The sequence below is a fragment of the Ahaetulla prasina genome, chromosome 2 (assembly GCF_028640845.1).
Source record: "Ahaetulla prasina isolate Xishuangbanna chromosome 2, ASM2864084v1, whole genome shotgun sequence".
Lineage (NCBI taxonomy): Eukaryota > Metazoa > Chordata > Lepidosauria > Squamata > Colubridae > Ahaetulla > Ahaetulla prasina.
Window position 1 is genome coordinate 105753426 of NC_080540.1, and position 16371 is coordinate 105769796.

General features: G+C 38.8%; 1 protein-coding gene across 2 annotated transcripts in view; it reads right to left on the reverse strand.

The window, feature by feature from the left end:
• SH3PXD2B (SH3 and PX domains 2B) overlaps nt 1–16371 on the reverse strand; it is a 114217-nt gene that overhangs the window by 47735 nt on the left and 50111 nt on the right. For both annotated transcript variants that reach the window (XM_058171305.1, XM_058171304.1), the window contains exons 3-4: nt 12528–12604; nt 395–486 (exon numbers count right to left, since the gene is read on the reverse strand). In XM_058171305.1, the coding sequence (XP_058027288.1) occupies nt 395–486; nt 12528–12604 (169 nt within the window). The remainder of the gene's footprint in view (nt 1–394; nt 487–12527; nt 12605–16371) is intronic.

Consider the following 16371-nt stretch of genomic DNA (forward strand, 5'->3'; position numbering starts at 1 on the left):
GATGAATACCAAACAAATTTTCCCCATAAGGAATAATGTAGTGATTATTGATACAGCCGACAGCATCAAGTTTTAGCTTGTGTATAGAGTAACAAACAATGAGTACCAGGACAAAATTTTCATGTTAAAATGTGCTGAGCACCAAATTCAATGAGTTTCAACGAATTTGGTATTCAGTTGAATACCAAAATACTGCTGTATTTATTTTTGTTAATAAAATGTTATTGGAAAATGTCAATTTTCTACATACAATGGATAGGTCTGACATTCATTTTTACATTTCATTTTTCACTGATGAAAATCTCTGTGTTGTCATTCCCTCTCTCAGATTACTCTCTCTCTCTCTCATACATACACACACACACACAAAACTATCATGTTTACAATAACTTACTCTTTAGGAGGATTTAGGTCTTCTGGCCTTGTTTCAAAAAACTGAAGAACCTCATCACACTGAGAGATGTATGGTGGCAGCTGGATCAGAGCCTGAAAAACAAACATACCTGTGATTTATACAAACATTGCATTTAATCAAAATAGTAAGCACTTGGAAATGCATCAAAGGCTGACTGTCAGCTTTATTAGACATGAATGGACATTTTAATAAAAAAAAAGATAGCATGGATCCCATTTCTACTACCTGGTAAAGTTGAAGGTTTAGAGATAGCAAAACAACACCCCTCTCCCCAAAAAAACCCAGTTACTGACTGAATAGAATAAAGACCAGAATATTGATGGGAACAATTGAAGAGAAAGCCACAAAAAATTTTTTATGTATGCACTAGAAACAATGATTTGAAAAAAAGTTGATTGAGAATTATAGGTTCAGAGCTGAACTATGGGTTCAACGACAGGTCTTGATTCTAACACTTAGGGAAGTTTGCCATATATTTGAGTTTCTGGGCAAATTACTTATTTTTTAATTCACCAGTTTGCCCATCATTTAAGATTTATCATTACTATTGCCTATCATCAGGGCTGGGCTGCTGGAAGTTTGCAGGGATTCGGGAGGACCTCTAGCTAAGATTCTATGCAGTTCAGAGAACCCCCAAATCCCACTCCTGGTTGGCCCTGCCCCTCCTGCCCCTCCCAGGAGTCCCCACGCAGCCCATTTTGGATGCAGGTAAGTGCAGGGTGCGCGTGGAGGTTTGAGGAGGGTGAAAAACGGGCCTACTGGAAGTTCGGGAAGGCCAGAAACGGGCCCATTTCTGGCCTTCAGAGCCTAGGGCAGGAGGCCGACAAGGCCATGCCCACACCTGCCCTGGTTGCTAAAATATTTGAAGCCCACCCCTGCCTACAATGTTGTGAATGGATGCCCATGACATTTTTTTGCAAAATTAAAATTTTAAAGATATTTTAAAGAAGATCTGCAGTTGGTAATATCAACATTTTCATAATGTTCAGAAGTACTCAAATACGTTTATATACATCTTCTTGGTAGAAACCTTCTTAATCTCTTTTACAGACTACTTATTGTCAACAGAATTGCCTAGATGATGATTAGGACAGAGAATGAGAGAAAGTAGTTTGTTTAAAGGCATATAGAGGAATAATGGCAAGATCAACCCACTTTGTCATATGAAGTAGCCAAACCAGAGATGGTATTCAGCCAGTTCGGACCAGTTCAGGTGAACCGGTAGTGACAACCTGCCTACCTGGGTGCAATCCCATCCTATATCGCTGTGTTTTTGATGTCGCATGCATGCGTGGATGGCGCACAAGAGCGAATTGCTGTGGTTTGTGACATTGCAGGCATGTGTGTGCATGTTCACATTTCTGGTACTGGGCGAACCAATAGTAACAGTAAGTGAATCCCACCTCTCAGCAAAACCATCTGCAATTTTGTATCTTGCTTGCTATGACATTGTTGAAAACCTATCCACGTGCTATGCAAAGCATGGACTATTGTTTAATATAATGCACAAATTCTATTACGATTTCATCAACAAACCACAGCATAATATAAAGCCACTGTTTGCAGGGTGAATAACCACTGGCTGAAAGCAGAGAGAAACTTTACAGCTTCTCAGGCTTTGAAAATGCCATAAATATTTCCCAAGAATGTTATAGAAGAGAAACAGAGAATCTAATTAGTAAAAAGAAACACAAAATTTTAATTGTAGTTTTAATTGACTATGCGGTCTTAATTTTTCATATGTCCATATTTTCTTTAACTTTCATGGATGCCTTAATTACTAGCTGGAACACTCCAGAACATTAATGTAGAAAATAAAAATTCTGATAAATGCTTCTTCTCGGACTCTTATTTTCTTCCATAAAAATTAAATCTAGTTTTCAAAATAGTATGTTATAGTCATAGGTCTCAGCCAATTAGCTCGAATCATCACCTATTTTTCTCATGAATAAAGGCAAACATTTATTTTTCTCCTCAACCAGTACTCTAAAAATTTACATAGAAGGAAAAGGTTAAAAAAACCCGAGATACTCTAAATCAGGGGTGTCAAACTCGTGGCCCACGGGTTGGATGCATCATGTGCGGCCACGCCCACCCCCGGTTTAGTGAAAGGGGGGAAATTTGTGATACGTCACATGATGACAATATGACGACACGAGTTTGACACCCCTGCTCTACGTGAATCAAACAGGAAAAAAAGAAGTAGCCCCTCAGATGGTTATTTGGCTACTGTTCAGGGAATTCGACCAAATCAGGAAACAGACACCACAGGATTAGAGTTAATTAGAACTGTAGTTAACTGAGATATGTTATAGTAACAGGATCTTGCAAACCTGAAAATGCTTTACACCCCCTCCCTCATATATCCCAATTAATCAAAGAGGATCCTGCCTGAGCCTCCTCTGAAAACTATCTTCCCTCCCAGCAGTTAAGGCATGCTTCAGCCCTCTTTGCTTATGTAACAGTTCTTCCTTTTTCCTTCTAGTCCTTCATGATTCTCTACAGTTTCTGCTTAACTGTAAATGCAGGCCTTTGTCTAACACAAGCTACCTATGTTAGCCTTCTACACCTGTTATCCTGCCAAAGATCCAAGATTTTTCAAGCTATATATATATAGTCATAAAGACACTATTGGAGGAGGTCAACTACTAAGAGATCTGTATTAGCTTTCCATAATCTCATACTTTTCAGATATGTTTGGGAACCAATTTGGAGAATTCCTACTCAGTTAATACTAGAAACAGAGTCACAACAGTTCTAGAAAGTACTAAATTGAAAAAACTAAATCTATTCCTTTAAATTCACTTTTAACTTTCCCAATAGGAATAACACATTCAGGCATATACTGATATTTTTATACGTAGAGCAATACCAGATAAGGATATCTTTAAGAAACAAAAACGGAAGATTAATCTACTTGAAAGGAAATACCAATACCAATAGCACTTAGACTTAGATACCGCTTCACAGTTCTTTTACAGCCCTCTCTAAGTGGTTTACAGAGTCAGCCTCTTGCCCCCAACAATCTGGGTCCTTATTTTACCCACCTCGGAAGGATGGAAGGCTGAGTCAACCTTGAGCTTGGTGAGATTTGAACTGCCAAATTGCAGGCAGCCAGCAGTCAGCAGAAGTAGTTTGTAATACTGCGTTTTAACCACTGCACCACCGTGGCTCATAAAATGGTTTTTAATGGCTCTTTAAAATGGTTAATTTTAAAATGTACATGGATGCCTTAATTACTAGCTGGAACACTCCAGAACATTAATGTAGAAAATAAAAATTCTGATAAATGCTTCTTCTCGGACTCTTATTTTCTTCCATAAAAATTAAATCTAGTTTTCAAAATAGTATGTTATAGTCATAGGTCTCAGCCAATTAGCTCGAATCATCACCTATTTTTCTCATGAATAAAGGCAAACATTTATTTTTCTCCTCAACCAGTACTCTAAAAATTTACATAGAAGGAAAAGGTTAAAAAAACCCGAGATACTCTAAATCAGGGGTGTCAAACTCGTGGCCCACGGGTTGGATGCATCATGTGCGGCCACGCCCACCCCCGGTTTAGTGAAAGGGGGGAAATTTGTGATACGTCACATGATGACAATATGACGACACGAGTTTGACACCCCTGCTCTACGTGAATCAAACAGGAAAAAAAGAAGTAGCCCCTCAGATGGTTATTTGGCTACTGTTCAGGGAATTCGACCAAATCAGGAAACAGACACCACAGGATTAGAGTTAATTAGAACTGTAGTTAACTGAGATATGTTATAGTAACAGGATCTTGCAAACCTGAAAATGCTTTACACCCCCTCCCTCATATATCCCAATTAATCAAAGAGGATCCTGCCTGAGCCTCCTCTGAAAACTATCTTCCTCCCAGCAGTTAAGGCATGCTTCAGCCCTCTTTGCTTATGTAACAGTTCTTCCTTTTTCCTTCTAGTCCTTCATGATTCTCTACAGTTTCTGCTTAACTGTAAATGCAGGCCTTTGTCTAACACAAGCTACCTATGTTAGCCTTCTACACCTGTTATCCTGCCAAAGATCCAAGATTTTTCAAGCTATATATATATAGTCATAAAGACACTATTGGAGGTCAACTACTAAGAGATCTGTATTAGCTTTCCATAATCTCATACTTTTCAGATATGTTTGGGAACCAATTTGGAGAATTCCTACTCAGTTAATACTAGAAACAGAGTCACAACAGTTCTAGAAAGTACTAAATTGAAAAAACTAAATCTATTCCTTTAAATTCACTTTTAACTTTCCCAATAGGAATAACACATTCAGGCATATACTGATATTTTTATACGTAGAGCAATACCAGATAAGGATATCTTTAAGAAACAAAAACGGAAGATTAATCTACTTGAAAGGAAATACCAATACCAATAGCACTTAGACTTAGATACCGCTTCACAGTTCTTTTACAGCCCTCTCTAAGTGGTTTACAGAGTCAGCCTCTTGCCCCCAACAATCTGGGTCCTTATTTTACCCACCTCGGAAGGATGGAAGGCTGAGTCAACCTTGAGCTTGGTGAGATTTGAACTGCCAAATTGCAGGCAGCCAGCAGTCAGCAGAAGTAGTTTGTAATACTGCGTTTTAACCACTGCACCACCGTGGCTCATAAAATGGTTTTTAATGGCTCTTTAAAATGGTTAATTTTAAAAATGTACATGAATGTTAAATTGACTAAAATCCATGTAAACATTTTTAACAAACCAACAAATCTCTTTCACTATAAAATAAAACAGATCCAGGGCTGCATAAAAACTAATTTACTGTAGTCATCATTGGGCTATTAGATATTTTAAACCTGGAATTTGATTATTTCTTTATTTCTGTCTTTCTCTCTCATCAAAAAGAAGTAACTTATCAAGGAGAGATCCAACCTTGAACCAAGGAGAAATTTGCTGACAGTGAGAGCAATTAATCAGTGGAATGGTTTCCCTCTAGAAGTTGTGGGTGCTCCATTGCTGGATGTTTTTAGGAAGAGATTGAATAGCCATTTGTTTGGAATGGTATACTTGAGCAGGGGGTTGGACTAGAAAATTGGACTCCAATTTTCTTCCAACTTTGTTATTCTATATTCTGCTTAGCGTTTGGGATCAGCCACTACCAACATGATGGCAAACCTGCTTTTCCTGTAGGTTTTCCCACCCAATGGTCAAAACATTCCATAACATTCATTCTGAAGATGCCTTTTCTATTTTTTTCCATTAAAAGTTAGGATGCCTAACTTTTCTATTCTATTTCTATTAAATCTCCTGTTCCTATGCAAAGGCTATTTATTCTTGGGTTTTTGGGCTATGATACGGAAGAAGTTATCTTTTATTTTCATGAAAATATTACAAGATTATCCTTGGAAACGATACTCCCCCCACTTTTTTCTCTCTCCCAAAAATGCAAAATAAGAGAAGTGATAGTTGCTTATACAGCTTGTCAAAAGGACGTGGTTAATCTTAAGTCTTGCAGCATTCAGCAACATTGGTAAATATTCACAACCACAGCAATTTCCATGTTTTATTTTGTTTTTTTACTTATATGGAAAGATTTTCCTCCTGTCTCTCATGAGAGAAAGCACGAAACCAAGGATACTACTACTGCTGAAGTAGTACTCATACTAGGAGAAACTGGAATTGATTACATACAGGTTTCATAGCATTTTTCAACCCACTCTCCCTAGTCACCAAATGCATACAGTAATGTACCATTAGTTGGAAGGCAGTGCAAAGTTTATGAGACTCACAAACTAAAAAAAACTAATGCTAGAGTGGCCTATATAACAATTACAATTATGCTAAATGTATTTGGTATATTTAATCTTAAAACCTGGGATTGTTGTTTAGACGCTGGTTCAATTTTGCATACCCTTGTCCCCTCCGTGCATTTTCACCAGAGAAATAAATATTTTAGAAACGTATTAAATAAAATGCAATTTACTTGGGACCATAAAAGCAAACTATGTAGCAAATATACTACAAACATACCAAGGATGCAAATGATAAAAAAAATGCCAGAATGAGTTCTTCCTGTGTTTTGTAAATGATATTACTGTTGATGAAAACTGAAACTGATCTGAATTTTCTGCAGCCATATTATATTGTGGAATCGTGTTCAGTGTTCAATCAACAATTTCTTCGAGTTTTCAAAAACAGATCCAGGAAACTACAGAAACACACCCAGGATCAATCAGCCTAACATCAATACCTGGGAAGAGACTGGAAAGGATAATCAAAAAACAGATCTGTAAACATCTAGAAACAAATAAAGTTATAACTAAAAGCCAGCATGGGTTTGTTAAAAACAGATCATGCCAAACCTATCTTATTTCATTCTTTGACAAAATGACTAGATTATTAGACCAGCGAAATGCTGTGGAACATAGTATACTTAGACATAGGCAAGGCATGCAACAAAGAAGTAGACTAAGGTCTACTTCTTGGTAAGCTAGAAAAATGTGGGATAGACCAAGGGTCCCCAACCTTTTGGACCTCAGGGACCACCAAGTCCATAATTTTAAATCCCGCAGACAACTAATACGAATCCAGCACGCCGCTTGCTGAAGTGCCTGGACTCCCAGTGATGGGATGGGGTCCTTCAGGCACTGTCCCTCCTCTTTTTTCCTCCCCCCTCCCCTCTCTTTCCCACTCTTTCTCTCTCATTTCTCTCCCCCCTCTCTTTTTCTCTCTGCCACTCATTCTCTCTCTCTCATCTCTTTCTCTCTCCCCCTCTCTCTTTCTCCCCACTCTCTTTCTCTCTCTCCCCCACTCTTTCTCTCTCATTCTTTCTCTCTCCCCTTTCTCTTCCCCCTCTTTCTCTCTCATTCTCTCTCTTTCTCTCTCTTTCATTCTCTTTCTGTCTCTTTCTTTCTCTTTCAATCTCTCTCTCATTCTCTCCCCCCCCCCTCTCTCTCTCTCTCCTCTCTCTCTCCCCACTCTTTCTCTCTCATTCTTTCTCTCTCCCCTTTCTCTTTCCCCTCTTTCTCTCTCTCTCTTTCTCTCTCTTTCATTCTCTTTCTGTCTCTTTCTTTCTCTTTCAATCTCTCTCTCATTCTCTCCCCCCCCCCTCTCTCTCTCTCTCATCTCTCTTCCCTCTTTCTCTCTCTCTCTCTCTCCCACTCTTTCTCATTCTCTCTCTCTCTCATTTTCTCTCTCTCTCATTCTCTTTCTCTCTGTCATCTCATGGGCCAGCCAGTGTCTTGAGGCTGAGAGGAAGTCAAGCATCTCCCTGAGAGACTGAGGTGCAGGAGCACCAACAAGGGCCAGGAGAAACAGCCGTGAGATCCAGCTCCCGCTCTGGAATATGGAGCGAATCTCCATTCCCCCCCCTTCCTTTGCCAGGTGAGGAGTGACTGGGGAGGGAGGGCGAGGGGTGGGGACAGCTACTGGTGGGTTCAGCCGACAGGAAGTTACAGCAGAGGGAAAAAACAGCCTGGGGTTCCCGCCACCCATTGCTTCAGCCCGCCTGCACTGCCACCCCCCCCTTGGACCATTATCTCATTCCAGCCTGCGAGGGCTGTGCTGCAAAGTTACAAATTGCCCGAACCTCCCTCAACAGCGGAGATTTACAGCCCCACCATGAGCTGCCTGGCCAGTCCCATCTTCCAGAGCTCTAGTCACAGGACTGGCCATTGCTTATCCAGGAGCAGCTCCTCCACCCAGGTGTGCCGCAGACCACCAACATTTTCCCATGGACCACCAGTGGTCCGCAGACCACCAGTTGGTGACCACTGGGATAGACAGCAACACCACCAGATGGATTTGTAACTGGCTGACAAACCATACTCAATGAGTCATCTTTACTCATTGGTACTACATCTACATGGAGAGAAGTAAACAGTGAGATACCACAAGATTCTGTCTTAGGCCCAGTACTCTTTAATATTGTCATAAATGACTTAGATGACATAATAGAAGGGGACTCATCAAATTTACAGATGACATTAAGCTGGCAGGAATAGCTAACACCCCAGAAGACAAGCTCAGGATCCAAAAAGATCTTGACAGACTTGAACAATGGGTCCTATCCAACAAAATGAAATTGAATGTGGAGAAAAACAAGGTTTTACACTTAGGCAGGGAAAACCAAAGGTACAAGTGCAGATTAGGCAAAACCTGGCTCAAAAACAATAACTGTGAGAGGGACTTTAGAGTCCTAGTGGACTATTACTTAAATATGAGCCAGCGGTGTGTGGCAGCGCCAAAAAAGCTAATACAATCCTTGGTTATATAAATAGAGGCATAAATCAAAATCATGTGAAGTAACAGTACCATTTTATAAAGCCTTAGTAAGGCCACACGTGGAATACAATAGAACCTTTGGTCACAAATGCTTCAGACCACAACCAAATTGGATTCCGACCAAAAAATTCACAAAAATTTTGAATCTGGTCACGAACACACTCTGGTGGCTATCAAACATGGCCACAGCAGATTGCGCACCATTATTTTTGTAAGGGCCAAACAAAAGTGACCTCACGTGGCTGCTGCATTAATTGTGATCAGTTTCGGGTCACGACCAAATCGGGTTGCGACCAAAGTTATGGAACAAATTATAGTCATGACCAGAGGTTCTACTGCAGGGGTGTCCAAACTTGGTCCCTTTAAGACTTTTGGACTTCAACTCCCAGAGTTCCTCAGCCAGCTTTGCTGGCTGAGGGACTCTGGGAGTTGAAGTCCAAAAGTCTTAAAGGGACCAAGTTTGGACACCCCTGTTCTACTGTATTGCATCTAGTTTTGGTCACCACATTACAAGAAAGATGTTGAGACTTTGGAAAAGGTGCAAAGAAGAATAACTAAGATGATTAAAGGCCTGGGAACTAAAACATATGAAGAACGGTTGCAGGAATTGTGTTTAGCTAGTCTTGAGAAAAGAAGGACTAGTGGGGACATGATAGCAGTATTCCACTATTTGAGAGGTGACGACAAAGAGGAAGGGGTCATTTTCCAAAGCACCAGAAGGCAGGACAAGAAACAATGGTTGGAAACTAATCTGGAATTAAGGAGAAATTTCAGAAGTTGTGGGTGCTTCTTCACTGGAGGTTTTTAAGAAGAGAGTGTACAGTCACATGTTTGAAATGGTATAAGGTCTCCTGCTTGAGCAGGGGGTTGGACTAGAAGACCTCCAAGGTGCCTTCCAGCTCTATTCCGATTGATTGATTGAAAGTAATCCAAATCACATATCTCCCATCTATGTTTTTTATTTTTATTTTGCAAACCAAGAATTTTGCGTTTGTCTTCCTTAAATTTCATTTTTTTAAAAAGTTCGGGCCATTTCTCTAGCCCATCAAGATCCTAGAGGAATTCGCAAACCCATTCAATTTTGTGTCACCTGCAAAACTGTGAACAATCCTTTCGTGTACTCATCCATGTCATTAATAAAAATATTAAACAGTTGAAAACCTAGGACTGCACCTTGAGGAGATAGGTACCATTCTCCAATGTGATAAGAAACAAGTCAACTACGATTTTCAAGCCATCAATATATTCACTTGAAAGTTATCTCTATCCCTAGAGCATACAAAAAACAGATTGTGAATTAACATCCCATTAGACATCGTACTTCATCAAGGCATTGCTGAAGTCAACCTACATTAGGTGAATAGCATTAGCACAATCTGTCAAAGGCACCCAATCGATACATGAGATAAGGTTAGTCTGGAAAGATTAGTTCTGACCACAGGTAAATACTGCATTGTTTTGAAGACACTTACACTCCGATCTCTTTATGATCTGCTCTACAATCCTTCCAGGTATTGATGTCAGACTTGACAGATCTATACTTTGCTGAATCTCCCTTTGTTCTCTTTTTGAAAAAAGGAACTTCTACTTGCTTTCCTCTGGTCATCTGGCACTTCATCATTACTCCAGGATTTCTCAAAGCTAAATGCATAAGAGTTTGGCTATACCACCAGCTACTTTCTTCAGAATGCAAAGCTACAATTCATCTGATGCTACAGATTTATTTTTTAAAAGAAGTATCCCTGAACAGGTTTCCACCACGCTCAAGTTTTTCTCTTGCCCCCTTCATCCTATTGCTCATAATTTTATGGTAGAACAGTTTCGGGAGAATGGTCTAGCTCTGGTTTTTCTTTACATACAGAACCTTTTCCATTAGTTTTGAAGACATTTGAAACAGCCCTTTTAGTCTTAAATATTTCACCTGACTCATCTGGCTATTTCATTTTCCCAACTTTCACTCTACAGTTCCAGATTAGTTCCCTGTATTCTTCCTTCTTGATCCAGCCCTCTTTTCCTTTTCTAAATGTGTCCTTTTTCTGTTAAGATTTTTGCTTTGCATGGCCATTGTGGCTTCTTCTGTTGTCCTCTATTTTTTTTTCATCATTGAAATTGTTTGCAATTGTGCATTTTGTATTTCCTTCTTTAGGAAATGCCACCTATCTGTAGCTCCTTTTCTTACTGGTTTTTTTTTTTGCCATGCAAGAGTTGCCTTGAAATAAGATGGGCAGCTATAAATTTTATAAATAAATAAATAATCATTACACTAATTATACTAAAATTTGCTCCTTTTTTGAAGTTCAAAATACATGCCAACTACACTTGTTTTTCACCACTGGAAAACCTGAAGGATGGACAGCACTGGCTCTTTGGCTTTGAAATGGAGATGAGTCGGGAATGGCTAGCACATATGTGCGAGGGGAACCTTTACCTTTATCTATACGTCTATAATTTGTCTTCCTATGAAACAGAGATTATAATAAGCAAGACAGACATTCATTAACACGCATCCATATGCATTCCAAACAATAATTTTAGGGTAGACTTAATCAAAATTCCAAATGTGTCCATGAGCCAAATAGATTTGGGACCCTTGTAACTGAGCAGTAATTGTATTATAAAGGCTATTAGTTGAAGGAAATAATGTGAATTATTTTCAGCAGAGTGATAGAAAATAGAGCAATTTAATGAAAGTAACTTCTCTCTAGTTGAGAAGGGAAGTTGTTTTCATCTTTCAGCTAAGATCTACCGAGGAATAAGTTTGATGATAAATGATTGAGTAATAAATGAGTCAAATTAGAATTTTATTGGCTTAGCATTAAAAGAACCATTATGTCATCTACTTACTGACATGGTTCTAATGACAATGTATTCACCATAATTAAGCATTTAATATCAAATTTCAAATACCAAATGAATCTAATGATAATATATTAATAATAAATCAGCATTTCCATAATGTATTACAAATGCCCAAAGGATCTAATGAGAGAAAATACACAATTATTTAACATTTACATAGACACTAGCTGGATCACCGTGCTTCGCTATGAGACTACATGATCAGGCTTGATAAATCGAAACAGCTTGAATCCTCCCCTATCCTCTCCCCTTCTCTCCCTCAGCTTTGCCCCACAGAAAAGTCTCCTATCCTATCCCCTTATCTCCCTCAGGCTTTCTAGCCCCTTCTCTCCATGAGGCTTGCCCCACAGAAGCCTCTCCTATGCTATTCCATTCTCTCCAGAGTTATTTTCAAGTTGGGAGGGGGAGTAGAACGTCTAACTAATTAGCATCAGAGTGTATTATAATAATATAGGAAATACTAATGCTCTGATGGTCATTTTGAAAAATCCTTTCTTAGTGAGCACCTAGAAGCCAAGAGGAACATACGTGGCAAATTTCAAGTTTGTAGACTTTACGATTCACGAGTGGTTTTCGCTTTTATTTATATAGATTCTGTAAAGCTGTAGTATTCCTGAAACTAACAAATATAACTCTTTGGTTTACCTCTATACTAACTGAAATGGTCTGCAATTTTGATTATCTGGACTGTTTGGAATTCTGGGACACACACGCACACACACACACTTATCAAACTTCTCAACTGCCCATCTCCCTCATAAATGGCCATACTAGTAGTAGTTGGATTTTGAGGGTGAAAGCAGGTGTCTCTCCCCCTCCCCTCAATTCCAAGTCTTTATAAAGTAACCTTCTACTACTTGGTAGTACCTTCTGATCAGATGTACACAACAGCTGAATGAACAGCAGTGAAAATGCATAAATATGAACCAACAATGATGATTGTGCATAATAAGGAGCCATATGTTGAAAGTGGTGCCCTGAACAAACTAATTAAAAATATCCATTACCTTACAATACTCATCAATGGGTATAAGACGTTTAATAGCAACATCACGGATGTGGCTTCGGCGGAAGAGAATTTTGCCTGTGATAAATAACATAAAGAAAGAACGAAGTTATTAGTTGTTTTATTTTATACTCACTCTTCTGCAAACTTTAAGGTGATAATAATTCCTAGTCAATTGTGTATGAAGATACTTTTTTAGAACAATTATATAAAAGAGGCTTTTCCAATCTTGAAACTCAAACACATTGGGAAGGCACCAGACTGGGAAAAGGCAGAAGGGCATTCACATATACATGTTCAAAGATAGAGTTGTTTTATTCGTATCTATGATAATTGAAACTTTTAGAAACTTGGATCTTCTGGGAAATATAAGTGGATTTGGGGATGAAAGTGGAATATTTTTCTCCATTACAAGTTATTTCCAAAATAGCCCTCTGGGAAAACTATTAGACAGTTCTTTCTGATATACACAATAGCAACAGGACACAGAATACACCAATCTCTTAGCTGCATAGCCCAAAATAATATGGAACTAATTATTGGAAAGCAAAATATTGTTCATATCAATTTATCAGGATAATGAAACGGAAAGCACAAATGGAACCATCGTAAGTGCATTGCAGATATACACAGTAACAACAACAACAACATAGTTGGAAGGGACTTGGAGGTCTTCTAGTCCAACCCTCTGCTCAGGTAGGAAACCCTACACCACTTCAGACAAATGGTTATCCAACATCTTCTTAAAAATTTTCAGTGTTGGAGCATTCACAACTTCTGCAGGCAAGTTGTTCCACTTATTAGTTGTTCCACTTATTAATTGTTCTAACTGTCAGGAAATTTGTCCTTAGTTCTAAGTTGCTTCTCTCCTTGATTAGTTTCCACCCATTGCTTCTTGTTCTACCCTCAGGTGCTTTGGAGAATAGTTTGACTTCCTCTTCTTTGTGGCAACCCCTGAGATATTGAAACACTGCTATCATGTCTCCCCCAGTCCTTCTTTTCATTAAACTAGACATACCCAGTTCCTGCAACCATTCTTCGTATGTTTTAGCCTCCAGTCCCCTAATCATCTTTGTTGCTCTTCTCTGCACTCTTTCTAGAGTCTCAGCATCTTTTTTACAGTTCTCTGAGAGAACCTTACAGTTCTTTTACACCAGTTTCCCCCAATATGGTGTATTGGACTTCCAGATGGTTTGGACTTCCTAACCAGTCATCTCTAATTCTAAGATCCACAGGAGACCAATGGAGCAAGAAAATATTATTTAAACCTAGCCAACAAATACTAATAGAAAGAGTAGAATTAGCAGACATGTATGCCCCGTTATTTATTTACAATATTTTTATACTTCCCACTACAAAGATTCCGGGAGCACAAAATAAAAATATTCTTTAAAATGTCAACCTATAAAATAGCAATGCTTCTTTATATACAAAAAACACATTAAACCATATCTAAAAGTAATTGTAAACAATCATTTGCAAATTGTAGCAGTTTAATGGCCAATCTGAAAACAAATCTCTTTCTCGCAACTTTTCTTTTTGCATATTTCAAGGAGATTAATTGTTATTAAAAAGCTAATAATATCAGTATATAAATATTTGATTAAAAACTATCTATTCCCAGACTGATAGTGTTTATTCAAATGAGTTTACAGAAGGAAATTATATTCCCTGTTATATTATAAGGACACAATTATACAAATTGCAATTTTACATTGTTCTTCCTAAAGCCAAAGAGAAAACTCCCATAAACTGACTGCAAGGCTGCAAAAACCACGATGGATTTTTATTTTAGATTACTTTAACTGTCATATACTTCAGTTATATTTGCAAAAAATGGGAAAACAGAAAACTGATTTCATTCATTTACTGAAATATTTGATGCTGACAATTCATTTTACTGGCTAAGTCTATTTGGAGATGAAACTTCGAAATACAAAAGAATGCATGGAAAAAGGAGCTATGCTTTGACGATCCAAAGGCATTTTTTCTTTTTCAAGCAAAACAAAACATGCTATATAAAATAATTTGAAGAGCTTTTTAGAACAGCATGTTTGAAAACAAAAGCTGACACTAATACTTAGCTTTTGGCTGTAACTTTTTAATTTGCTTTTTAATTTGTTTATGTTTTTCCTCCTTATGTGCATATCAAAATTTATACGGTAGCTTGTCTCTATGCAAAATCAAAATCTTGATTTAACAGAGGAGTCTATTTTCAAAGACACGATTTAGGAGAAAATAAAACACATTTTTGACATTTATCAATCCTTGCTGCATCTCCAACTTCTCTGCTTTTTGTTGGTTGTTTTATTTTATTTTCTTTTTTTTTTTTTGGCTGTCCATGTGACTCTAGGTATGCACAATAAAACCAGCAAATAAAGCATTATTTTTAAAAAAAATGTCAATTAGACATAGATAGAAATAATATCATGAGAGAATACATGATCTTACACATACAGATAGTCCTTAACTAATGATTGATTGCTTAGTAACCATTTGAACTACCACCACAAAAAGGATCAGAAAATTGGTCATGTGACTGACTACGTTTTATGATTGTCACAACATATGGACATAATAGGCAGGTTCCATTATGGTTGTATGTTGAGGACTACGTGTAACACTACCAATATGCAGGCTCCCTGTTACCAGGAGATCCCCTGGACTGTTAACACACCACACACACACACACACACACACACACACACACACACACACACACACACTCTTTAAGAGGTTTCTGGAAGATTACGAGGAACGGGGCCAATCACACCTCCAGAGTGATGATGTAAATGGTATGGAAGAAAAAGGTCATCTCCTAGGTCCCATCAGATGCCACTCCTTAGCAGGCAGGACCCACGACTTGCCTGTCCTGCCAAACCTGATGGAATTGGTAGATGTAACCAGGAGAGGCAGTCCCTCCAATAACCTGGCTGTGTAACATATAAGGCTTTAAAGACCAAAAGAGCACCTTGAAATTATTAGTCATTATTAGGTACTAGGCACTAGATTTATTTCCTGTGAAAACAAATATAAAACATTCAGATCTAACTGGCCATCTTGTCAAAAATGATTTTAAAGGCATCCTTCCAGGAGACACTTTTAAGATATTTCTCCTCTTTTCCTATATGGAACATGTAATGTATCTTTAAAAGTTTTGGCGGGAAATTAGCACGTTGCTGATTGGTTGAGGCCACCGGCCGAAATGTATATAAAGAGAGGTTTGCCCCAGTACTGGTTGCTGGGTTCACCATATACTAAAGAGCTGTTGTCACTACCCTGGTCTCCTGCCTCATTATTGCCCAAACGTAACACTGGCGACGAAGGTGGGATTCCGAGGCTAAAAGCACCAGGAAAGAGCTGAACGCACTATGAGGACCGAACCCAGCAAACTCAGGGCGGAAACGCAGCGATGGCCGGCTACACACCGCCCGCGCCGTTTGACCCATCCAAGGAGAAATGGGGAACATACATGACCCGTTTCGAGAGTTTCCTCGAGGCGAACGAACTGCAAGGAGTTCCAGACAACAGAAAAAGGGCGTTGTTCTGTTTCCCTTCCCCCAATACTCCCAGCAAAGAGTCCGTCAGAGGCCTTCCTTTTTTTTCCTTTTATTTACATAGATACATGTCCTGGCCACGTCTACCCACGGGCCTGCCAAGTTTCTGGAGATAACGAGGAAATTATAGATAAGGCCAGAATTACTCACGAATATATTCTTCCCTCCATTGAAATAGTTAGCTCGCGCCAATTCATTAGCTCGCGCCAACTCATTACTTTGTCCAAGACAAAAAACCAGGAAGTCCCGCCTCCTATTTATAGTCTCTGCAGATGTCACTGCATGACA